Source organism: Sorex araneus, chromosome 3 (genome assembly GCF_027595985.1).
Source record: "Sorex araneus isolate mSorAra2 chromosome 3, mSorAra2.pri, whole genome shotgun sequence".
NCBI classification, from domain to species: domain Eukaryota; kingdom Metazoa; phylum Chordata; class Mammalia; order Eulipotyphla; family Soricidae; genus Sorex; species Sorex araneus.
Genome location: NC_073304.1, coordinates 119,159,930 through 119,185,188, shown reverse-complemented (window position 1 = coordinate 119,185,188; position 25,259 = coordinate 119,159,930). Strand labels below are relative to the sequence as shown.

The following is a 25,259-nucleotide window of genomic DNA, read 5'->3' as shown; positions in this document are numbered from 1 at the left end:
CCCAGGGCGTCATCAGCGCCGCCAAGGAGTTGGACTATGAGATCAGCCATGGCCGCTACACCCTGCTGGTGACCGCCACGGACCAGTGTCCCATCCCGTCACGCCGCCTCACCTCCACCACCACGGTGGGTGGGGGCACATGCCCCCGGAGGGGGAAGGGACGAGGGACAGTGCCCTGGGCTGCCCCCTCCGTCTCCCCTCCGTGGAAGAAGCACGTTCAGTCCCTGTGTCCTGGGGTCCCTCCCAGCCTGCCCTCTCCTGGGGAGAGTGGGCAGGGGGATTGGCCAGCAGGAGTCAGTGACCCAGGTGGTGGGGTCCCAGGGACACAGCCCCAGCCGAGCCTGTCCCCCCCTCCTCAGGTGCTCGTAAACGTGAACGACATCAATGACAACGTACCCACCTTCCCCCGAGGCTACGAGGGGCCGTTCGACGTCACCGAGGGCCAGCCGGGGCCCCGTGTGTGGACATTCCGTGCCCACGACCGCGACTCAGGTCCCAACGGGCAGGTGGAATACAGCATCGTGGACGGAGACCCTCTTGGTGAGTGGGGGCGGGGGACTCCCCACCCCGAGCCGTGGAAACACGTCGCTCTGCTCCCGCCCCACCAGGATTGGGGGCCCTGAAGTCTGGGTCCAGGCTGTGGCCAGGGCGGGTCCCAGTGCCCCCTGAGAATCCAGAAATGAATAACCCTGAGGCAGGCCCCGAGGCAGAGGAGGTGACATCCTCACCCAGACGTCCAGGTGCCCAGTTAACCCATCCGGGAGCTGGGGGGTCGCAGCTCCGCAGTGGGGCTTCGTGACGAGCTAAACGACAGGGCCTACCCTGGCCTGACAGGCTTCTGGCGTCCTTCTCAGCCTCGCTGTCGGGTAGGGCTCCAGAGTCGGCCTGCCGGGGCCTTGCCAGGAGCTCACAGTCAAAGCAGCGTCCTGGCTGGACACGGGGAGGGGGGCAGCGGGGCCTGTGGCGGTCTGACCAGTGCAGCCTGTCGAAAGGCATTTCCTCTGCATTCTGGGCCACACCCTAAGGTGCTCAGGGCTGACTGCTGGCTCTGTGCTCAGGGATCACTCATGACCATGCTGAGGGCACCATGCACACACAAACAGTGCAGCGCTGGGATCACACTGGGCTCAGCTGCGCAAGGCAGGAGTCTGACTCACCGTGCTATCTCTCCAGCCCTGCAGGGCATTTTTTAAAAGGAAAAACCTAAAACGAGCACAGGGGTGAGGATGCTTGCCTTGTGTGCAGCTGACCCCGGTTCAATCCCCAGCACTAGCCAAATGAGCCCCGAGCAATCCTTGCTCCAGCACTGAGGGAGCCGGAAGTAGCCTTTGGTCTGTTGCGGTCCAAATCCCCAAAACAAATTAATTTAATTCAAGAAAGAAAACCCAGAAATCCAGATCTTTGTGAAACATCCTGATTCAGGGTGGAGGGTTCTGGGTCTCCCACACCCAGCACAGCTTGGAGGATATTTCCATGCAGAGCTGGTCACTCCCAGCCCCCCCAGCCCAGCACGCCCCGCCTTGGGGACAGCGGCTGCAGGAGGACTTCCTGCTAACTCGGTTCTCTGGGGGCCCAGGGGAGTTCCTCATCTCCCCCGTGGAGGGGGTGCTGCGGGTCCGGAAGGACGTGGAGCTGGACCGGGAGGCCATCGCCTTCTACAACCTGACCATCTGCGCCAGGGACAGGGGGGTGCCCCCACTCAGCTCCACGGTAAGTCTGACTGGCCCACTGTCCCCGGGCTCTCCCGGGACCCCATGATCACGGCAGGGCTCTAGTACAGCGAGATCACAGGCTGCCGTGAGCCGGTCAGGCCCTCACGGGGGCCCCTGGACAGACTGCAGGTGCCTCTGGGGCTGCCCCCCTACACAGACACACATGCATACAAACATGCACACACACATACAAACATGGACACACACATATAAACATGCACACACAAACACAAATACATGCATACAGACACGCACACACATACACAAAAACACACACACACAGGCCTTCCCCTGACCCCGATGGGACGCAGAGATGACGCCATATCCGCCCACCATCTACTCAAGCTCCCATGTGGCCACGATCCAGAGACACACAGAAATCTCGGACCCGAGCAACTCGTGGCAGAGATGGCCGGGACTTTGCAATAGGCCTTCTCCGCTGGGCTGCTCTAGACGGGGGCAGGTGCTGTCCCCCCGCCTGCCCTCTGATAGCCCCAGAAGCCAGCAAGAAGCACCAGCTCCCACGTGGCCACGATCCAGAGACACACACAGGAATCTCAGACACGAGCAACCTGCGGCAGCAATTTCTTCAGACCCTAATTATTAAAATCTTAGAATTCCTAAAGCGCGACATTATATTATATCCATAACAAACAATATAAAACACATTGTCTAGCAATTGTATTTTCGGCAGGTATGAGGGGAGGTAGGACTGGTCTCAAAATATCGAAGGTAATTAAAGTAGAGAAAGGATACCTTGCAAATTGTCTGCCACACAAGCAGGGGGAGGTATGGAATGAGAGGGGGCGGAATACTGGGGATTCTGGTGGTGGAAAATGTGCACTGGTGAAGGGATGGGTGTTGGATGACCGTTTGATCAGAATTCAAACATGAAAATTTTGTTACTGTATCTCACGGTGAATTAATAAAAAAAACTTAAAAAAACACACACGAACATACACAAAAACATGCACCATGCACACATACACATACAAGCACGTATACATGCACATATAAACAAGCACACACATAAATACAAACACGCACAAACATGCACACACATACATACAGACATGCACACATACAAACACGCATGCACACACACACACATACACACACACACACACAGCACCTAGCGATTGCCTTCAGCCCGGCCTCCATAACTTGTTCCACCCTGCACACCCTCCCTGCCCGCCTCCTTCCATTTCCTGCTTCCCGCAGCCCCGCTCTCCCCGCTGCGTTTACGTGGCACCCGGAGTTCAGTGTGCGGGCCCCGCCTGGTGGACTGGGCAGGAGCCCAGCCCTCGTGTGGGGCAGTTTCCCTGGAACTGCGCAGTGGCCCCAGGGCCACTCCTGGCACTGCTCAGACTGGCTCTGGGTCCCAGCAGTGCTCGGGGGACGGCGGGGAGTTGGGGACGGAGCCCGGGCCCTGTGTCACCCGACTGCCCCCCACTCCAGCACCTCTGACCCTCACCCGTCCACCCCCTCGTCCCTGACCTGTGCAGATGCTGGTGGGCGTCCGGGTGCTGGACATCAACGACAACGACCCGGTGCTGCTGAACCTGCCCATGAACGTCACCCTCAGCGAGAGCAGCCTGGTGGCCAGCTTCGTCACCCGGATCCTGGCCAGTGACGCGGACAGCGGCTGCAACGCCCTCCTCACCTTCAACATCACCGCGGGCAACCGGGAACGGGCCTTCGCCATCAACGCCACGGTACGGGCCCTGCCGCAGGACGCACACGCAGGCAGGGCCGTGCCACGCAGGCCCCGGTATTGCCCGCCTTAAGGGGGCAAGGCCTGGCTCTCCCTGGGGGTCCCTCTGGCTCCCCTAGTTTGGCCTTTGTCTTGAGCGTGCCTGTTTAGACTGCAAGGGGATTCGGCCATGCCTGCTGCACTGAGCCACATGTGGAGCTCCCGGGGGCCAGAGGCCACTGCAGGCTCTTGGTTCACCAGCCCTTGTCCACACACCAGACAGGAGTGGTCACCGTGAACCGGCCGCTGGACCGCGAGCGCATCCCCGAGTACAAGCTGACCATCTCCGTGAAGGACAATCCGGAGAACCCCCGCATCGCCAGGAGGGTAAGGCTGGAGGCGGCGGGCGGGGCAGGGTGGGCCAGAGAGCCTTCCGGAGTGCTGGGGTCGAGTCCCGGCTTCCCTCTGGGTGGTGGCAAGTCTGTTGTCTCGGACGCCCTCAGGCTCGAGGCAGGATGTGCCTAGGGGTGGCCTGGCCAGGTCGCCAGGCAGATGTGCAGAGACAGGGAAAGAGCCCCCGGGGACGGCCGGGCCTGTGCATGTGTGCATGCGGCTCTGAACGGCCCCTTCCCAGCAGCCTTTGCTCAAGAGGAAGTGAGGGGCCGGAGAGGCAGCGTGAGGGCTGGAGTGAATGATTTTGTGAGGGGCCCCTGTGTTGGTCCTGGCACTGGCACCCCAAGCAAAGCCTGGAAGGAGGAAGTTGTTCCCTGCAGGGGGAGGAAAGGCCGGCCTCTCCCATCCCCAGACACGACACACTAAGAGTCCCTAAACTGAGCCCGTCTCAGCTCTGATGCTGAGTTGCCCTTTCTAGGACTCAGTTTCCCTGTCTGCACAGCCCAAACAGTCCAGGAGCTGGAGGAGCCCCTGAGCCACCGGCCCCTCTCATCCTAGGCCGCTCCTTCTCTCTCCCCCTCCTCCTTTTCCTCCTGATTTTTCTCTTTTTTTGATTTTGTTTTTTGGGGCCACATCTGGCAGTGCTCAGGGCTGACTCCTGGCTCTGCACTTAGGGGTCACTCCTGGTGGGCTCGGGACCATGTGGGATGCCGGGGATTAAACCCGCAAGGCAAGCGCCCTTCCTGCTGTGCTGTTGCTCCAGCCCTGTGCTTTCTCCCCTCTTTCTGATTTCCTCTCTCCGGCCTGTGCCGTAGTGGGGCAGGGTCCCCCTGGGAAGCAGCAGCATTGAAGGTGGCACAGGCCCTTCCTGCCCCTGCTGCCTTGCTGTGCCACTGCTGTGCATTTCTCACCACCCTCTCTGAGCTGTGGTTTCTCACATCTGCAGGCGGGGTCCTCGAAGGGCTAGGAGTGGCATCAGAGCGATCGTAGCAGGGAGGGCAACTGCCTTGCATGCGGCTGACTCGGGTCCAACCCCTGGCATCCCATATGGTCCCCCTGAGCACCGCCAGGAGTAATTCCTGAGCACAGAGCCAGGAGTAACCCCTGAGCATCCCTGAGCATTGCTGGGTGTGACACAAGAAAGAGGAGAGAGAGAGAGAGAGAGAGAGAGAGAGAGAGAGAGAGAGAGAGAGAGAGAGAGAGAGAGAGCGCGAGAGCGGGGGCGGGGCGGGGGGAGATAGGCAGACAGGCTGTGAGTATGGTTCAAGAGTTTGCATGCATGAACTCTGACCGGGCCCCTGAAAACCAGGATGAGGCTTCCTGCCTATACTGCTTCTCGCTCAAGACAGACCCTTACTCGGGGTCACCCTCCTGCGTGCGCCCCTGAGAACCAGCTGAGCCCCCCCAACAGTTGGTGATGGCAGAGTAGCAGTGGGCTTTGTGCCGGTGGCCCCCAACCCCCGTCCCCTGCCCCCAGGACTTCGACGTGCTGCTCATCCTTCTGGCGGACGAGAACGACAACCACCCCCTGTTCACGGAGAGCACGTACCAGGCCGAGGTGATGGAGAACTCGCCCGCAGGTAGGGACAGCGGGGGCCTGGCTGGGGGCAGCGCCAGTGTGGGTGTGGGGAGCCGGGCAGGGGCAGGACACTCTGCTGGGGTTTGTGACCGCCAGGGCTGCAGAGAGCTAGTCTGGCTGGACGGGACGGCTGTGGTCACTGACCCACACTCACCAGGGCTCCCCTCAGAGAGGGCTGGCCCCGACAGGAGCTCCGCCTACTGACCACACCCCAGGCTCAGGGGACTGTCCTGGGGACACCCCCCCACCACGACAATGACCTCTTTCTTACACAGAGGTTTTGACACCATCTAGGGCAGGGCTGTCCGCCACTCTCTAGCCCCTGGGCTGCAGACCCTTGGGCTCTGGCTGGGCTGCCCCTTCATGAGCTCGATTCTCACTGTGATTCACGTGTCGGCCTCAGGGCCATGGAGGGCTTAGTGGGGTGCACAGCTGCCCACCTAGTGGGGCACCCCTACAGCACAGGCCAGGCATGCTGTCCCCCTCAGAGTCCAGGACCGCCCAGGAGGCTGTCAGGGAGCAGGCAGGCCCCTCTGTGGACAGACCCCCCACGCCCCGTGAGGGCACAGCAGGAAGTGACCAGGCCCTCCTGTGGACACGCCGGCCCCAGAGGCTGCTGGGAAGGCGTCCTGGCCGCGGGCCTCGCTCACCTTCTTGTGTTCTCTCCCCAGCAGGGCTTTGAGGCCACTCCCGGGCATCCGCGTCAGTCTGCCAAGGCTGCCGCAGCCGGCCGGGGCCCCCCACCCGCCCCCACCCCCTCCCTCTCATCCATCGTCAGCCATGGCTCACCGGGGCTGGGGCCGGGGAGGGGGCGGTGGGGGGGCTGTCTTGGCCCCGCAGTGACCGGTCTCCCCTGGCCAGGAACCCCCCTCACGGTGCTTAACGGGCCCATCCTGGCCCTGGACGCAGACCTGGACGTCTACGCCGTGGTGACCTACCAGCTGCTGGGCACTCACAGTGGCCTCTTCGACATCGACAACAGCACAGGTGAGGCTGGGAGCCGCCGGACTCAGGGCGTCCCAGAGCGAGCCCACCTCGGGTTCTCCCTCTCGGTGCCGCCTCCAGGGCTCAGGGGACACCCCATTCTTCACAGCCTCCTAGTGCAGCTGGGCAGGGCCTCCCGGGTCCAGCAGAGGCCTGGGGCTGGCCGCCTGCTCTACACCCCTGCAGAGGCCCCCAAGCCCCTCTCCCTCCCCCGATGCCTGGGCCTGGGTCAGTCCAGTGCTGCCAGAGCTGGTCCTGAGGCTGGAGAGAGAGCACAGTGGGCACCCGTAGGGTCCCCCAAGCCTACCAGGACAGAACCAGGAGTGAGCCCTGAGCACCAACAAAAAACCAAAGCCCGACCTCGTCAGAAATGCTCCTGGGGACCATGTCCTCCATCTGTCCTGCACAGGAGCCTCATGGGGTGAAGGAAAACTGGGAGGGGACACTCGGGCCCCCTCAAAGCCTGTCCCTTTTCCACCGGCTGCTGGCCTCAGGCTGGACTCTGGAGTGCCGTGGGGGTCCCCTGGGTGCCGTTGGCCGTTGAGTTTTGCGGGGAGCCCGGTGACTCGCCATACCTACCTCTGTCTCATCTCCGTGCCCGTCTTCCTCCTGCCTCTGCCAGCTGTGGTGACCGTGAGGCCGGGCGTGGTCATCGACCGGGAGGCCTTCTCGCCCCCCGTGCTCGGGCTGCTGCTGCTGGCCGAGGACGTGGGGCTCCTCAACGGCACCGCGGACCTGTTCGTCACCATCCTTGATGACAATGACAACCGGCCCACCTTCAGCCCTGCCGCCCTCACCGTCCACCTGCTGGAGAACTGCCCACCGGGTGAGCCGGGACAAAGCCTCGGGTAGTGGCGGGGCGGGGAGAGGGGAGGTGGTCAGAGCCATGAGCACAGAGAGGCTGAGAGCCAGGGGCCCCAGGAACCCCTTCCCTTCCTTCTCCAGTGCTCAGCGTCTGGTCTGCAGAGGGAGGCGGATAAGGCACCGTCAGGTTTGTGAATGGAGACACTCAGGTGCTGTGGTTTGGGGGCCACACCTGGCCATGCTCAGGGCTCACTCCTGGCTCAGGGATCACCCCTGGTGGGGCTCGGGGACCATACGGGGTATGGGAATTGAACCCGGCTCAGCCGCGTGTGAGGCAAGTGCCCTGCCCACTGTACTGAGGTCATCATCATTGTTACTGTTTTGGTTTGGGGGCCCCACCTGGTGGTGCCCGGGTTACTCCCAGCCCCACCTGGTGTGAGGGTTGTGCCCAGGCTATCGGGTTGTGTCAGCATTTCAGCCCTAAGTTCATCTTCTTTACATAAATGATAACCAGTATTGAAAAGCAAAAACAAGTGGGGAAGGGGCTGGAGAGATAGGGAGGAGTCGCGTTGCAGAAGGATCTGCAAAGTACAGAGAGCTGCAGGCAGCTGACCCGGGCTGGGTCCCCGGCCCCCCTCTGCCCCTCCGCTTCACCAGGAGTGAACCCTGAACCCAGAGCCAGGAGTAAACCCTGAGCACCACCAAGGTGTAATTCAGTCCTCCGCCCAACCGTGAAAGACCTATGAAGTAGGCATTTTTCACAGGTGTTCACGATCACGTGATTTGTATATCCAATCAGGAAAGGAGCAGAGGACTAAGGCATGTAGTAGGCACGATGGAACATCCAGTTACGAGACGTATTCAATCATAAATGTTCAAAGGCTTAAACCAGGGTGCCATTTCTGTGCAAGGCTCTTCGAGGAAGTAGGTTGCTGATGGCCTTTGGCGAGACGGGGCCAGGGGACCCAGCCACGGTGCCTGTCGCTCCCTCGGTGGGTGTTCCAGCCAGGGGTCGCTGTGTCAGCTCCATCCCGTCCCCCCGCCAGGCTTCTCCGTCCTTCAGGTCACAGCCACGGACGAGGACAGCGGCCTCAATGGGGAGCTTGTCTACCGCATCGAGGCCGGCGCTCAGGACCGCTTCATCATCCACCCGGCCACCGGGCTCATCCGCGTGGGCAATGCCACCATCGACCGGGAGGAGCAGGACTCCTACCGGCTGACCATCGTGGCCACCGACCGCGGCACTGTTCCTCTCTCGGGCACGGCCATCGTCACCATCCTCATCGATGACATCAATGACTCCCGTCCCGAGTTCCTGAACCCCATTCAGACGGTGAGCGTGCTGGAGTCGGCCGAGCCCGGCACCGTCATCGCCAACGTCACCGCCATCGACCGGGACCTCAACCCCAAGCTCGAGTACCACATCATTGGCATCGTGGCCAAGGATGACACGGACCGCCTGGTGCCCGACCAGGAAGACGCTTTTGCTGTCAATGTGAACACAGGTACAGCGCTGTCTCCCTGGCAGCCTGCCCCCACGCCCACCCTGCTCCTTGCTCTCTGCTTTCTTCTGCGTCCCCCTCTTTCCAGATCTCTCCCCCTCCTCACATTCCCTCTGCTCCCCCTCCTCAGTGCCTCCTCTCACCTTTCTCCTCCTCCCTCTCTCCTTTTTCCTTCCCCCTCTCCCTCTTTTACTCCTCTCTCCCTCTCTCTTTCCTTCCTTTCCTCTCTCCCCCTCTCTTCCTCTCCCTCTCTCCCTCCTTTCTTCTCTCTCTCTGATTCCTTCTCTCTCCTTCCTTTTCCCTCCCTCTTTCTCCCTGCCTCCCTCCTTCTCTCTCTCCATCCTCTCCCTCTCTCTCCCCCCTCTTTCTCCCTCTCTCTCCTTCTCTCTCTTTTCCACCTTCCTTCTCACTCTCCCTTTCTCTCCCCTCCTCTTTGTCTCTGTATCTGTCTCCCTCCCCCACCAGTGCTGTTTGAGTGTCTTAAATGTCTGTCTCACCACACTCTTGCCAGCATTGACTATTCCTGGGACTTTATAGCTGCAATTCTTTAGGAAAATTATTCCTTGTTTTAATATGCATTTATTTAACAACTAGATGATGAAACACCTATGTTTTTCATATGCATACTGGTTATTCAAATCCTCCTAAATTATATCTCTGCTGTTAATGATTTTTCTTTTGACTTGAGGCCACCGCCAGCAGTGCTCAGGGCTTACTCCTGGCTCTGTGCTCAGGGATCACTCCTGATGGACTCAGGGAACCATATGGGGTGCTGGGGATTGGGCCTGGGTCAGCCAGGAGAAAAGTGAATGCCCTTCCCACTGTACTATCACTACAGTCCCCAAGTCTTAATTGTTTTCTTTTTTTTTCTTTTTGGGTTACACCCGGTGATGCTCAGGGGTTTACTCCTGGCTCTGCATTCAGGAATTACTCCTGGTGGTGCTCGGGGAACCATATGGGATGCTGGGATTCGAACACGGGTCAGTAGCGTGCAAGGCAAATGCCTTACCCGCTGTGCTATCACTCCGGCCCCTTAATTATTTTCTTATGTGACTAAAGAATAAAGAAGTGCAGTCTGTCATGATTTATCTAGCTTCATATGAACATTTTTGCCTTTTACCATATGCCCAACAAAATTCATTGTTTTTGTTCCTCTGGGTATTTGGGTGGGCTAAAGGCCCTGGGATCTTTCTCTGTACTTTTCGGAAGACCCAGGGAAGTATTAAGGTATCTAATGTGACTGTGAAAAACAGCTTAAACCATTGTTATTCAGAGAAACGCACCCTAAACCAGCAGCGAGAGGTCAGTGATGACAGATATTGGCGTGTTGGAGTCTGAGGGCTGGAGGCCATGTGACAATACCTGGACCTTCTGCCAGTGTCTAGGGATCTAGGCCAAGTTCACTGAGTGGACGGAAGCTAGTGCAGAGTGGACCCATCCACCCCCCAGCGACTCCGATCCTGGGTACGTGTCCTAGGCTGACAGTGGTGGCACGCTCTGAGTGTTGTGGTGATAGGAATTGGAGGTGCCCCGAGCAAGCCTGCTTGGGAGACTGGGAGCGAGTGAGGGAGGGCGAGTGCCTACCGTGGGGTGCCAGGGCGCCGTCGTAAGCAACAGCCTAGACTCACACAGGGCGGCATAGGTGGAACTCGAACATCATACTGAAAAGAGCCAAGAACGGGCTCGGATATGCACAGACCCTGCAATTCACGTGAGTGTGGAATGCATATGCACGAGGTAACGCGTCACTCCCAGAGGCAGCGTCAGATGAAGAAGATGCCTCACCCTCTGGAGGGCGGGTGGCACACGCACCAAGCAGAGCGGTTCCCTGGCTGGAGCGTGCGCAGAGTAGGACCAGCGCAGTCTGGGGTGCAGGTAGGGCGGCCGAGTGTGCCTCCAGAGGGCGCCCGGCCGGGTCAGCACCACGGAGAGCTGCCCGCGGCCTGTCCAGCTGCGCTGCTGACCAGCGCCTTCACTGCTCTTCTCGATTCTCTCCCCTTTCCTCCTACTGACTTTCTTCTCTCTATTTTTCTTTCCAGTGCCTTCTCTGCCCCCTTCCTCAGCTCTCCTCCCCCTCCCCGTGCCCTGCCCACCTGGCCCGCGGGCCCCCACTCACTCCTTGGCTCTCTCCCCTCCACTCCTGGGGCCTCACTCTGCCCTCCCAAAGCTCCCCCTGCGCTCAGCTCTGAGCCCACGTCCCCTTGCCCTGCCCACGCCCTCCCGCCTGCGCCCCCAACTAACTGGTGTTAACCCTCTTCTCTCTTCCTCATGGCTGACAGGCCCACAGGTTTGAGCTCTGTTTCTCTGTCACTCCCACCTCATCTCCTCTCGGCTTCACCCCATCGCCCCCTCCATCCCCACTGCGCCCCCCACCACCCTTCCCGTCCTGTGGGGCCAGGCCGTGGCCCAGCCTTTGCAGACTGAATGCACCGCCCTCTCCCCTTCCTCGCTCCCCGGCCCGGGGCTGAGGGGAGCGAGCATAGGAAGAGGAGGAGGAGGAGGAGGCCGAGGCCCAGGGTAAGTGACCTCCCAGGGGGCGTGAGGAGGACAGACACCCCCACAGGGCTGGGGGGTCTGCTGAGGGGATGGGGGCTCCAGAGACCCCAGTGGGGCTGCTGGAAGAGGAAGTCGCCCTCTCTGAGGAGCCTGGCAGGAAGAGGGGTCCTGGCGAGCCAGGCCAGCCCCCAGGCGGCTCTCCCAGCCAGAGCCCAGCCTCTGACGGCCAGGGAGGCCGTGGGTCTGAGCCGGAAGTGACTCCTCGTAGGACCAAGCGTGCTCCTCCCACCTCCCACCACCACCCGCTTCCTGCCCACTCAGTCAAGACAGAACATGCCCGAGTCTCCGGCCTGTCCCACCACCTCCGGGGGCACCCATGTGCCTTTTTAGTGATCTGGACCTTCTTTTATTTATACTTGATCTCTCTGAATACAAGCTTTAAAACAATCCTGTGATTAAAAAACAAATGACATGGCACGTGACATAAAATCAACTTTTAATTTTTCGGTTGGTTTAGGGACCACAGCCAGTCGTGCTTTGGGGCTACTCTCAGCTCAGTGCTCAGGGCTTGCTCCTGGCCATGCTAAGGGAACTGTGAGGTGCCAGGGATCAAAGCTAGGGCCCATGCATGCACGGCATGTGCGCCAGCCGTCCGAGCTTCTCTCTCCTCCAGAACACGTACCCCTAGCCGTGTCTCAGTGCCCAGCCTGCTCCGTGGTTAGGAGCACCGGTGTGCTCACATGTGACAAGCCGTGCCCTAGGGCCTCCGGCAGGCACACCTCCATCTGAGCCGGTGGACTCTTCAGAGCCCCCCTGCGTGGCACTGCTGCAGTCCCCTCCTGTCACAGAGGGGGACGGGGCATTCAGCTGTGTGTGGGGACCGGCTGCGCCCTGAGCCTGGCGGCGGCCGTGGCTTAGCTCTGTGATGGTCACTGGCCTTCAGAGTGGCACAGGAGAGTGGGCCGGGAGCACCCCCAGGAGGCCCGTGTCTGGGGATCCCCCTGGGACTGAGCCTGGCTGCTCTGATTACAGGGTCTGTGATGGTGAAGTCCCCGCTGAACCGGGAGCTGGTGGCCACCTATGAGGTCACACTCTCAGTCATCGACAATGCCAGCGACCTCCCCGAGCGCTCGGTCAGCGTGCCCAATGGTGAGCTCCCTGCAACTGCCCACCGCAGGGACTCAGGGCCCAGGAGGCCGGCGGGAGCAGGCGCAGGCCTGGTGCGGAAAGGCTGTCCCAGTTGCCTGGTGACATGGGCCTCGGCCCAGGGCTGTGTGTGTGTCCTGGCCGTTAGGGCTCAGCCCAGGAGAGGGGGCCGGAGCCATAGCACAGCAGATAGGGTGTTTGCACACAGCTGACCGGGTGCGATCCCTGGCACCCCAGGATGGATCGCTGAGCACAGAGTCAGGAGTCATCCCAGGGCACCACAGGGTGTGGCACCCAAACAAAAAAGCCTCAGCCTGGGGGAGCTGGCAGCTGGGAGTTCGGAGTGAGTGTGGGCCCCGAGGCTTTGTGCGTGAGTAGCAGCCATGAGACGGCAGGGGAAGCAGGGTCCAGACCGGGCCGGGCCCCCACCGAGGGTTGGGCTGGGATGTACAGCAGGAGCCCTAGGTCTGGCGGGAGCCAAAGGGTCAACGCAGCAGAAGCAGTGAGAGGGGAAGAGCGAGGCCACACCGGCCACCCTGCAGGACAGGACAGGGGCTGCCACTGCCAAAAGCAAGAGCAGGATGGTGGGGGGCATTCTTTGTGTAGAAGGAAGGAGGGACATAGGCACAGAGTGGCCTAGAGTGGCAGCTGCCATGAGGTCAGGACAGGCAAAGGTGACAGATGTCACACAGATGTCATGCTTATCTGTGCAGCCTAGAGGCCAAGAGAGAGGGAGAGGGGAGGGAGGGAAGGAGAGAGAGGGGGGGAGCAAGGGAGAGGGGGGAGGGAGGGAGGGAGGGAGGGAGGGAGGGAGGTAGAGAGGGAGGGAGGGAGAGGGAGGGGGAACAGGAGAGAGGGAGAGGGGAGAGGGATGGAGGAGGATGAGAGGGAGAGGAGGGGAGAGGGGAGGGGAGAGGGAGGAGGGGAGGGAAGGAGGTAGTGAGACACCTTTCTCAGGCCTCACACTTGAGGGTTCCAGGGCCGGCCTAGTTTCCTGGGGACACAGAACATGGAGGACAGAATCCGGGAAAGGGTCTTGAAGATCCTCTTCATGCTATCCCATGGACCAGGGTGGAAACTGAGGCACAGTAAGGGTGGGGGGTCCCAGTTACCCAGCCTGTTTGTGGAGCCCCAGGCCCTTCTCTATATGACAGAGCTGACCCAGCCAGGGGACCAGGCCCACAGGTCACCTGGGCAGGGGACCAGGCCCACGGGTGGCCCTGCCAGGGGAGTGGGCCATGCCGCCCCGAGGGTGGGTACTGCAGCCGGGTCAGTCCCAGAAGGCCTGGGAGTTCTCAGCAGCTTCTCCAGCGGGGCTGAGGCCTGGGCAGGCCAGGTGGGCCCGGCACCTGGCACCCCCTCATGCCTCCCACCCCTCACCCCCATCCCCGCAGCCAAGCTGACCGTCAACATCCTGGATGTGAATGACAACACGCCCCAGTTCAAACCCTTCGGCATCACCTACTACACGGAGCGGATCCTGGAGGGGGCCACCCCGGGCACCACACTCATCGCCGTGGCAGCCGTGGACCCCGACAAGGGCCTCAATGGCCTGATCACCTACAGCCTGCTGGATGTGGTCCCCCCAGGCTCTGTCCAGCTGGAGGACTCCTCAGCGGGTAGGAGGGGCCCCACTCTGGGCCTGTAGTGTCACCCCTCCAGGTAGAACCCCCACGGCCGTCCACTATGTGAGTGTGCTAGACCCTCCCAGGGGCCGAAACCAGAGGGCAGGCCGGAGTGCCAAGCTCTCGGTTGGCTTCGATGCCCCTCAGGGGCCTTTCGGATGTTGCCCCCGTGTCCCCCTCCCCACTATGTTCTTCAGTCACTCGGGGAGCAGGAAGGCCCAGAGGCCCGGTTGCCTCCTGGGCTTGTGGCCAGCTCTGTGACCCTCCTGTGAGAATAGGTGGCAGAGCGCTGGCCTCCTCCCAGGCAGCTCACCCCACAGAGCCCTGGGGCCTGCTCGGCAGCATCCAGTGAGAAGTGGCCCAGCGGGCAGCGAGTGCCTCTGTGTCCTAGGGAAGGTCATTGCCAACCACACGGTGGACTACGAGGAGGTCCACTGGCTCAACTTCACTGTGAGGGCCTCGGACAATGGCTCCCCGCCCCGGGCAGCGGAGATCCCCGTGTACCTGGAGATCGTGGACGTCAACGACAACAACCCCATCTTCGAGCAGCCGTCCTACCAGGTGGGTCGGGCTGCGCCCTGCCTGGGCTCTGGGGGTGTCGGTTCCCCCACCTTGCCAACCTCTGCGCCCTGAGGAGCTCCCGGCCCAGGCTAGCCGGCTCTGCTGTTTCTGGCCTAGAGTCTAGTTCCTAGGGCAGGGCCAGACGGCAGAACAGACCGGGCTATGTCCCCTGTGCTCGGTCCTAGGAATCTGTCTTCGAGGATGTCCCTGTGGGCACTGTCATCCTGACTGTCACTGCCACAGACGCCGACTCGGGCAACTTTGCTCTCATCGAGTACAGCCTCGGGGACGGAGAGGGCAAGTTTGCCATCAACCCCACGACGGTAAGCAGACCGCGGGGGACCGGGCTCGCAGGCTGAGCAGCCACCCACTGTTTTGTAATCGTCCCCCCATGTCTGAGTCCTGGGTGTCTGTGGCCTGAGGTCTTTCTGAGAAGTCAGCAAATCGCTTGTCTCAGACATCCTGCAGACCGCCGCCTCCCGGCTTGGCTCCTGCAGACGTGGAAGGAAGTGGCCACATCTCTTGGGACTAGCCCTTTGTGGCACAAAAGCTTCTGAGCTGCATTCCCACCACACCAGAAAACCTGAGCTGGAGCCATGTGTCCACTTTGGGAGACTGGGGGGAAGCCGAGGAAGCACGACAGAAAATGAGTGGGGAGGGTTGGGGGGGTGGGAGGGAATGGCAGGGGGTCCTGCTGGGTGTGTAGTCCTACATTCAGGTGTTGGGCTATTCATGGCCCTGTCTTCAGGTGGAGCATATGCATGGCACTGTACTCAGGTATTGCAGTATATGTAGTGCCTGTATGTGTGGCATCTAGTCAGGGATCAGGGTGTATGAGGTCCTGTGTCGGGTATAGTATATGCATAGCATTACATTCAGGCATACCTGTCCCTGAACTCAGGTCTATAGAGCATGTATGGCCCTGTTCTCAGGTCGAGCATCTGTGTGGCCTGTGCTCACATAGAGCATCTGTGTGGTCCCATGTTCCGCTGTAGCATATTTGTGCTCTACTCAGGTAGAGCATATATGTGGCCCCATGCTCAGAGATGGTGCAGATGTGGCTCTGTGCTGAGGTATACTGTAAATGTGGCTCTGTGCTGAGGTATACTGTAAATGTAGCCCTGTGCTGAGGTATACTGTAAATGTGACCTCACACTGAGGTATATTATAAATGTAGCCCTGTGCTGAGGTATACTGTAAATGTGACCTCACACTGAGGTATATTATAAATGTAGCCCTGTGCTGAGGTATACTGTAAATGTGACCTCACACTGAGGTATATTATAAATGTAGCCCTGTGCTGAGGTATACTGTAAATGTGACCTCACACTGAGGTATATTATAAATGTAGCCCTGTGCTGAGGTCTACTGTAAATGTGACCTCATTCTGAGGTATATTATAAATGTAGCCCTGTGCTGAGGTCTACTGTAAATGTGGCCCAGTAATATAAGGTATACTGTAAATGTGATCTCATTCTGAGGTATACTATAAATGTGGCTCTGTGCTGAGGTCTACTGTAGATGTGGCTCTGTGCCCACCTCATCCCCCATGTCCCAGGAGTGTCAGGCACAGGAGAGCAGACTCTGGGGGCAAGGAGGAGCCGAATTTCAGATGCCTGCAGATTGGCTCAGAGCCGCTGCTGATGGCAGATGGAGGGAGCTCCGTCGTGGCCCTGGGGATCGGTCAGTGGCTGGGCTGGAACTGGGCTTGGCTTCCTCCTGCCTCTCCTGCCCACACCCCTGCACCATGTCAACTCAGCCACACTCCTGACCGTCACCAGGATCAGCAGAAACTCACAGGTGCTGTTGCGTACCTGGCCAGGGCATGGGCCCTCGCCTGTGACAGGGGCAGCAAGAACCCCACTGGGGGTCACGGCCTCTGTGCGCAGTCCCACCTCTAAAGCCCAGACCAGGGAGAGGCATGATACGTAGCTGCCACATGAATGGCAGGCCTGACCCCACCTCCCCTGCTAGGGTGACATCTACGTGCTGGCCTCTCTGGACCGGGAGAAGAAGGACCACTATATCCTGACTGCTTTGGCCAGAGACAACCCGGGAGACATAGCCAGCAACCGCCGAGAGAATTCAGTGCAGGTGAGGCTGCCAGGGCGGGTGTCGGGCAGCCTTGGGAGTGGTTCCTGCACCGTGGGGACACGGCCCCGCCAGACCCGCAGAGTGTCCCTGTCCACACTGTGACGGGAGGGAAAGGCCAGAGCTTGACTGGGTGCTAATTGGCTGTGGCGTAGGGACACAGGGAGTTTTTGGGTGAGAGATCCTGCAGCATGTAGCTGACCTGGGTTTGGTCTTCAGCACCCCTGAACCCCACTAGGAGCGATTTCTGAGCACAGAGCCAAGAGTCAGTCCCAAGCACCGCTGGGTGTGACCCCAAAACAAAAAAAAAGCAAAGAAACACCGTCAGGCAAACACACATGACTCTAAAGCAATTGTCTTCTCGTCGTTGAGAACGCTGAGGCGTCAGACCCGCTCGCCTCTGCATTCCAGCTTGAACGTGTGGTACCCGTGGCCCACACAGCTCCGTTCTCCAGCCAGGGCCCCGAGTCTTGCCTCGCTTTCCCTTCTCTCCCTTCTTCTCTCACCTGCTCTCTCCGTCTCCAGTTTGATGGTCCTCGTGCCCAGACTCTGAGGGGTGAGGCTGACACATCCTCACATCCTCTCGGGGACCTGTCACCATGGCCGGGGGAGGCAGGGCAGAACCTGTCTTGGAGACAGATAGAGGACCACTTGCTGAGCTCAGCGCAGTGGCCAGAGAACCTCACCAAGCCTCAGAGTCCAAATCCCAAGGGCCAGGGGGCACGGGCAGCCACTGTGGTGACGCCTGTCCTGGCTGGGGCCTCAGGCAGGTGGGGGGGGGGCGGGGCTGGAAGATTCTCCGTGCTGGAGGGCTGCATTACATGCTGCTGTGAAGAGCTCAATGAGGATTCGGTCAGCAGGGTGGGAGCAGTCAGCTGGGGGAAGGCCTCGGGGCTAGGAACTGCGCTGGACTGGAGGGCCTGGGGGAGAGCAGAGTCCACACCGGACCCAGACCCTAGTCTGGAGGGGCCCCTGGCATGCAGGGACCACAGGCGCCAGGTCTGGATAGAGTCATGTCCACAGGGCCATTGAGGGACGTGCCAAGATCAGGGTGCCAACCACTGTCCCCCTGCTGGGTATTTCCCTGGGATGGGGTCCCAGGTCCCAGGCCCCAGGCCAGTGTCCCCTGCCAGTGTGACTGCCCTGAGCTGTCTACTCTGCCCTCCCTTCATGTCACCCGTGGGCTCTTCGTGAGCCCAGCTGTCGCTGGAACAGAGCCAGTCTCCACAGGGCCCCGGGTCCTGAAATATTTCTAGTCACAGGAATCTCACCAGAATTCTGGACTGACCTAGACACTTCTCACTGGAAACAACCTTTGGGATTCATTCCTTCATTTTCCAGTCCCCTTCATCCAGTTCTCATGGGGGTGGGACTCTCTACTAGGAGCTCAGGGGGCACGGCGGGATGTAACCCCTCCCCCATCATATGGCACAGGTCACACACAAACACACCCCAACACAAACACATGCATACATGCATGCACAAACACCAACATCATGACTGTATGCACTAACACGTGCATACATGCATGCACACACACCAACAACACACAAACACATGTGTGTACTTGCACACAGACATCTGCACATGCACCCACTCTGCCTGGGCTAGCGCAGATACATGGGTCCCTGTGACGTGCAGGTCTTTGGGGTGTGGGAGAGAAATCCCCACAGAGGTGAGAGGCATGTCACTCGAACACCCACAGCAGCCCGAATGCTATGAGGTTTTTCTCACCGACATCATATCAAGGCTCAGGGGTCCATAAACTGTTGGAGCTTTGCTCTTCGAGCCATGTTCTCACTTGTCTGTATGTCGCTTTGCTTCTTCAGCTCTGGAGAAGCCTGTGTTCTGGCTTGAGCACAAATTCCTCTCTCTCCCCTCACATTTTTCTAAGTAAGTTTCTATTAAAACTAGCTTGCTTCTCGGGCTGGACTGATAGTACAGCGGGTAGAGTGTTTAGAGTGTTTGCCTTGCACACAGCTGACCCAGGCTTGATCCCTGGCACCCCGTATGGTCTTCCAAGCCCCACCAGGAATAACTCATGAGTAAGTCCTGAGCACTGCCTGGGTGTAGCCAAAAATGGACCCCCCAAATTGCTAGAAATTCCAGCACCTTCAAGAACAGTGCCAGGGGACACCCATCCCTCCTTCATCCTGCGTGAGGCAACTCCCTGGTCTCCCCATATGCTCCTGATCTTTGACCTCCCAGGTGGTGATCCAGGTGTTGGATGTCAATGACTGCCGGCCACAGTTCTCCAAGCCCCAGTTTAGCACAAGCGTGTATGAGAACGAGCCGGCGGGCACCTCGGTCATCACCATGCTGGCCACTGACCAGGATGAGGGCTCCAATGGGGAGCTGACTTACTCACTGGAGGGCCCTGGAGTGGGTAAGAGCCCCCGCCCCCTGCACCCCATATGGGCTTTGGGCATGGGCGGAAGGCTGTGGTGGCTGCAGCTGGGGTGGGGGAGAGAGGGAAGAGATGGTGGGAGAACAGAAGGAGGAGAGGGGAGAGGAAGTGGATGGGGAGAGGAGGAGGGGGAGGGGAGGGGAATAAGAGGAAGAGGAAAGGAAAGAGGAGGGGAGGGAGGAGAGAGACAAGGAGGAGGAAGAGGAGAAGGACTGTCTCAGCCAGAACCACCCCCCTTCTCCTGTGCCACCTGCCAGAGGCCTTCCACGTGGACATGGACTCTGGCCTGGTCACCACAAAGCGCCCGCTGCAGTCCTATGAGAGGTTCAACCTGACCGTGGTGGCCACGGATGGCGGGCAGCCCCCACTCTGGGGTACCAGCATGCTCCTGGTGGAGGTCATCGATGTCAATGACAACCGCCCGGTCTTCGTGCGTCCGCCCAATGGCACCGTCCTGCACATCAGAGAGGTGAGGGCGTCCCTGGGCCCCCGCTCACCCACATCCCCCTTCAACTCCCCATCCTGCCTCTGTCGCCCGGGAGAGCGATGTAGCCCATGTTGGGCCTCCACGGCAGGGAAACTGAGGCTAGAGAGGATGCAGAGGCATCCTGCTGGGTGGCCTGGTCAGTGGTTGGTAGTATGGGCTGTTCGGACAGGCCTTAGTTTCAGAGCTAACTCAAGATCACAGGCCAAATGGCCATGAACAGGTGACTCCTCGGGTCTGTTCATCTGCAAAATGGAAGTTGTGCCAGTGATGGTCCTGGGTCACTGCCAGAGGGCCGTTTCCTGCTGCCCTCTCTCCCGCACACACGCACGCCCCCTCTGCCTGCTGTTCCCGCGGAGCCAGCGTGGGCACCCAGACACGGAAAGGGGAAGTGGCCGAGGTTCTGCACCCTCCGGGTTGGCTCTGGCCCTGGCTCAATGCCAGGGAAGCCGTGGAGGTGCTCCCCTGCCTGCTGCCCTCACTCAGGGTGCAAGAGGTCGTGCCTCCCCCTGCTCTTGGTTCCCAAACCTCTGCATGTCACCATGGCTCAGGTGTCGGGCGGGGGGGTCTGTCCTTGTGGTCATGGGGGGGAGAACCTGCCCCCAGGCCCATTGTAGGGAGCCCTTGGGTTTTAGCCTACAATGGAGTTCAGAGCAGCCAGTCCATGAATGACCTGTAGGGACTCCCATCCTGCCTCCCTGCTCCCATCCTTCCTCCTGACAACCAGCGTTTTCCTCTATGCTGTTGGTGTGTTCTTTTGCTTGGGTCGTTGGACCCTACCTGGCAGTATTCCATTATCCCTGGCTCTGTGCTCAGGAGCGACCCCTGGAGGTGCTTGGGGGAACATGTGGTACTCCAGATTCAAACCAGGGTCATTAAGGTGCAAAGCAAGTTCCTTTTTTGTTGTTATTTTAATTAATTTACATAAGATACAGTTACAAAGATTTCATGATTTTCAATTATAATGATCAAACACCCATCCCTCACCAGGGCACATTTTCCACCACCAATGTCCCCAGTATTCCTCCCACCACCCCCGCCCCATCCCATCCACTGCCTCTATGGCAGGCACCTTCCTTCTTACTCTCTCTACTTTTGGGCATCGTGGTTGCAAAGCAAGTTCCTTAAACTCTGTGCTCACTGTCTCTGGCCCTTCTGACTTTTTTAACTAGTTCACTCTTATACATTTCTGTAATCTGTCTCGAATCTTTTCTATGGAATTAGGTAGGGTATAGATTAATAATAATAACCTGAGGTTTTTCCTACACCATTTTACTAAGTTCTATTGCTTAGTATTACTTAGTTTTTCTTTTCTAGGACTCCATATTTTGGAAGATTCATGTGTCTCCCAGACAAGCATCACACAATGAACATGATTTTAATTTTATTGTATTTTATTTTTTTGTTCTTTTGGGATCACTCCTGGCACATTCGGGGGACCATATGGGAGTTTGGGGATCGAACCCTGATCAGCTACATGCAAGGCAAGCCGCCTACCTGCTGTACTCCAGCCCCTATTTTTACTCTCATTAATTAAGTGCAACCACTATCACTTGCTGTCGTGATCCGTAAGGGGAGGAACGAAATAGAGCTGATCATTTCCAGCGGAAAGCAGAGAAACAGACCTTACGCCTTCAGCAGCCCTACTCTGGGTCAAATGTATGGTGTCACTTTGGCTTTTTGATATCTTAGAGATCAATCAAGGGATCCTGGGCAGGAGCCGAGACAGTTCAGGTGCTGATCACGTGCTCAGCACATGTGAACCCCCTGGTTTCAGTCCTTGGAAGTGTGTATTCCAGAGCCTCACCGGATCCTGCCTGTCCCCCTCTCTGCACCCAGCTCGGCACTGGCACATCCCTGGGAGGTGCCCGCCCAGGTGCCCAGCCCTGTAAACAAGTGGCATGGCCAGGCCACACAGCAGATTAGTCACCAGCTCACGAGCTCCAACAGGAGCGTCCAGCAGCTGTCCATGTCCCTGCTCTCATACCCTATGGGGTGTTTGAGGACATGTAGTTTCTGAGTGAGGCAGCAGATACGAGGGAAGAGAGAGAGAGAGAGAGAGAGAGAGAGTATGTGTGTGTGTCTGTGTGTGTGTATGTGCGTGTGCGTGTGTCTGTGTGTACAGGGGCGGGGTGACCTCAACTTTTGGGTTCCTCTTCTGACTTCTAAACCTGGGCATGAGATAGGACACGGGCTGGGCAGCTGCTGGCAGAATGGACTCCCTGGGAGAATTTGGAACATGGGGAGCCCAGGATGGAGGGACAGTGGGCAGTGGCCCCGGGGTACGGTCAAGAGGGCATCCTAGGACGCAGCTCCAGGGAAAGAACGAAGAGCTGGAACCAGGGGGTCTCTGAGATGCCAAGGGTCCCTCCCTCCCCTGGCTCCCACAGGAGATCCCACTGCGCTCCAACGTGTACGAGGTGTATGCCACGGACAAGGATGAGGGCCTCAACGGGGCGGTGCGCTACAGCTTCCTGAAGACGGCGGGCAACCGGGACTGGGAGTACTTCACCATCGACGCCATCAGCGGCCTCATCCAGACAGCCCAGCGCCTGGACCGTGAGACGCAGGCTGTGTACAGTGTAGGGGCGGGGCCCGGGCTGGGGCGGGGCCGGGTCCTAGTTCTGGGTGGGGGCGGGGCCAATGCAAGGGGCGTGTTCTGTGTGGATGGGGCCAGAGCAAGGGGTGAGGTCTGTGTGGGCAGGGCCAATGCCAAGGGCATGTTCTGGGTGAGGGGCGGGGCCATTGGAAGGGGCGAGTTCTGCGGGCGGGGCCAACGGCGGGGCGGGGCTTGTGTGGGCGGGGCCAGTGGCAGGGGCTGTTCTGGGTGAAGGGCCGGGCCAATGGCAGGGCCCGGGTCTGGGAGACTTTAATTGACAAGCCAAGCCACTACCGCCCATCCTGGTATGTCCCAGATGGTGATGGCCTGGCCCTGGGGAGTACCCTGTGGGACCCTCTTTCTACTCTGCCCCCAGCTCATCCTGGTGGCCAGCGATCTGGGCCAGCCCGTGCCATATGAGACCATGCAGCCGCTGCAGGTGGCTCTGGAGGACATTGACGATAATGAACCCCTCTTCGTGAGGCCACCGGTAAGTGACCCATACTGTGTGCCAGCCACGCCCGTATGGGCGCTCACCCACCGCAGTCTCCACTGTATGCACATGGTTGTACTTGGAAACTGTACTTAGAGTTGCTAGTTACTGAGCAGTTCTAGTAAAGCTCAGCAGTAAAAGCAGAAAACCAGGGGTCCAAGGACACAGCTCAGAGTCGCTGGAACCCAGGCGTAGCTGCAGAAGCCCGCAGCACTCCCCAGCGCTGGTAAGTGTAGCCCGAATGACCCGGCCCACCTGGGCCTGAGCAGTGCCACATTGCCATGTCCACACTGTGAGCCTTCAGGCCTGCAACTGGGCAGCTTCACTGTGAGTGCCTCAGGCTCCTGAACACTAGTATGGAGACCCACCTCCCCTCCCTGAAATAAAGCCCATGGAAATGCCTGGTTCGAGGAGTTGATGAGCTCCAATGTGCACACACGTCCGGAAGAAGCCCTCAGTCAGCTCTGCCTCTCTAGCCGACTGATGCCGCAGGCTCTGACGTGGCATGTGGTTCCCGTGCACATGGGATGGGCTGTTTCCTGTGAGCACGAGTGTAGGTGCTTTCACAGGAGCACCAGCGTCCCTCCCCACCCCCAGGCTATCCCCGGGTGGCATTCCCTGGGTGCCTGGTGTGTGTCCTAGACCCAGCCGTGGGGCTCTTGCCCGACAGCAGTGCCAGCTGCTCACCCCACCAGGCCCAGGCGGTGCCAGCACCCACCAAAGCCCAGGCGTGTGTGTCTAGCAGGAGCAGGAAGCCGGGGCCTGCCCGTGACCTCCTGTTACAACATCCCTTCCCCTGCAGAGAGGCAGCCCCCAGTACCAGCTGCTGACTGTGCCCGAGCACTCGCCGCGTGGCACCCTCGTGGGCAACGTGACGGGCGCCGTGGACGCTGATGAGGGCTCCAATGCCATCGTGTACTACTTCATCGCAGGTGGTGCCCTAGACCCTGGGGGTGGAGACGGCCCCTGTACCCACATGTGGCCCCCTGGCCCTGCCCCCTCACCCCGTGCCCTGGTCCCACCTCCAGCTGGCAACGAAGAGAAGAACTTCCAGCTGCAGCCTGATGGCCGCCTGCTGGTGCTGCGGGACCTGGACCGGGAGCAGGAGGCTGTCTTCTCCTTCATCGTCAAGGCCTCCAGCAATCGCAGCTGGACCCCGCCCCGGGGGCCCTTCCCAGCCCTGGACCTGGTGGCTGACCTCTCCCTGCAGGAGGTGCGCGTGGTGCTGGAGGACATCAACGACCAGCCCCCGCGCTTCACCAAGGCTGAGTACACTGCAGGTGCAGAGTCGGGAGCCTGGGCGTGGGGCCTGGGGCCCGCCCTGCTGCTTACACCCCCGCCCGTCCCTGCAGGCGTGGCCACAGACGCCAAGATGGGCTCGGAGTTGATCCAGGTGCTGGCCCTCGATGCAGACATTGGCAACAACAGTCTTGTCTTCTACAGCATCCTGGCCATCCACTACTTCCGGGCCCTCGCCAACGACTCCGAGGATGTGGGCCAGGTCTTCACCATGGGTAGGGGCCTGGCCACGGTGGGGGGGAGGGGTGACTCAGCCCAGGGCTGTGCCTCTGCATGGACTGTGGTTTGGAGGACATGGGGGTCCAGGAGCACCACTTCAGCTTGTGGCTAGCCACGATTTTCTTTTCTTTGTGTGTGTGTGTGTGTGTTTGTGTGTGTGTGTGCGCGCGCGCACAAAGCAAGATAGTTTTTACTGAACAAAGATATGAGGGAATCCTGTCTGCTCTCATACTGGCCCCAATCTCAGGCTCCAAACAATGTGTGGGGGCTTTTGGAAAGCCCCAGGGCCCAGTGGCCAGGGTCCACATTGGCCAAGTCATCATGTCCATCCACACCAAACTGCAGAACAAGGAGCATGTGATTGAGGCTCTCCACGAGGCCGAGTTCAAGTTTCCTGGTCATCAGAAGATCCACATCTCCAAGATGTAGAGCTTTACCAAGTTTAATGCGGATGAGTTTGAAGACATGGTGGCTGAGAAGCGGCTCATCCCAGATGACTGTGGGGTCAAGTACACCCCGAAATGTGGGCTTCTGGACAAATGGGGGACACTGCACTCCTGAGCCTTGGAGCTGCCCCTCCAGTCCCTCTAGCACTCAACCACCCCATTTGACCCACTACAATCAATCCTGCTTCCTAATGAAAAAAAAAAAAAAAAGATGAGGGGAGAGAAGGAGGAAATACATGTTCAAGAAAGAACACGGAGTCTCCAGAGTGGGAAATAGCCCGCATAGATAAGACACACAGAGACAAGCAAGGGACAGCATGGAATTGAAGAACAAGTCTTGTGGCTGCTTTTATGTCAATTCACTTCCTTCTTTCTTAACTCTTTATCTATCTGCTGTTCATCTATCCATCTATGTCCCATCCACCCATTGGTCCAGCCACCATGCATCCACTCATTTGTCTGTTCCATGTCCATTCTTTTCATTTTTAATTTTTGTCTTGGGGCCACACCTGTGGGGTCAGATACACCATGAACGGTGATGCTCAGTTGGCTTTGCACTCAGGAATTACTCCTGGAGATGCTCAGGGGGCCAGATGGGCTGGCAGGGATCGAACCTGGTTGGCTGCCTGCAAATCAAAAGCCCTGCCCACTGTACTTCTGCTGCCCCCCATTTACCCTTACATTCATCCTTGCCCATCCACCCACCCTTCCCCATCTTGCCCCCTT

General features: G+C 59.2%; 1 protein-coding gene across 3 annotated transcripts in view; it reads left to right on the top strand.

The window, feature by feature from the left end:
• Positions 1–25,259, top strand: part of CDH23 (cadherin related 23) — a 67,817-nt gene that overhangs the window by 36,240 nt on the left and 6,318 nt on the right. The window contains exons 6-26 of one of the 3 annotated variants that reach the window (XM_055133202.1): positions 6–125; positions 360–540; positions 1,577–1,710; positions 3,218–3,427; positions 3,685–3,792; positions 5,276–5,378; positions 6,239–6,364; positions 6,984–7,187; positions 8,212–8,670; positions 12,196–12,312; positions 13,704–13,928; positions 14,326–14,495; positions 14,681–14,818; positions 16,470–16,589; positions 18,795–18,972; positions 19,251–19,462; positions 21,868–22,059; positions 22,453–22,566; positions 23,372–23,501; positions 23,598–23,849; positions 23,922–24,083. In XM_055133202.1, the coding sequence (XP_054989177.1) occupies positions 6–125; positions 360–540; positions 1,577–1,710; positions 3,218–3,427; positions 3,685–3,792; positions 5,276–5,378; positions 6,239–6,364; positions 6,984–7,187; positions 8,212–8,670; positions 12,196–12,312; positions 13,704–13,928; positions 14,326–14,495; positions 14,681–14,818; positions 16,470–16,589; positions 18,795–18,972; positions 19,251–19,462; positions 21,868–22,059; positions 22,453–22,566; positions 23,372–23,501; positions 23,598–23,849; positions 23,922–24,083 (3,655 nt within the window). Of the gene's footprint in view, positions 1–5; positions 126–359; positions 541–1,576; positions 1,711–3,217; positions 3,428–3,684; positions 3,793–5,275; positions 5,379–6,238; positions 6,365–6,983; positions 7,188–8,211; positions 8,671–11,019; positions 11,185–12,195; positions 12,313–13,703; positions 13,929–14,325; positions 14,496–14,680; positions 14,819–16,469; positions 16,590–18,794; positions 18,973–19,250; positions 19,463–21,867; positions 22,060–22,452; positions 22,567–23,371; positions 23,502–23,597; positions 23,850–23,921; positions 24,084–25,259 lie in introns of those variants that run through there. The other 2 variants (XM_055133203.1, XM_055133204.1) reach the window with 2 other exon arrangements.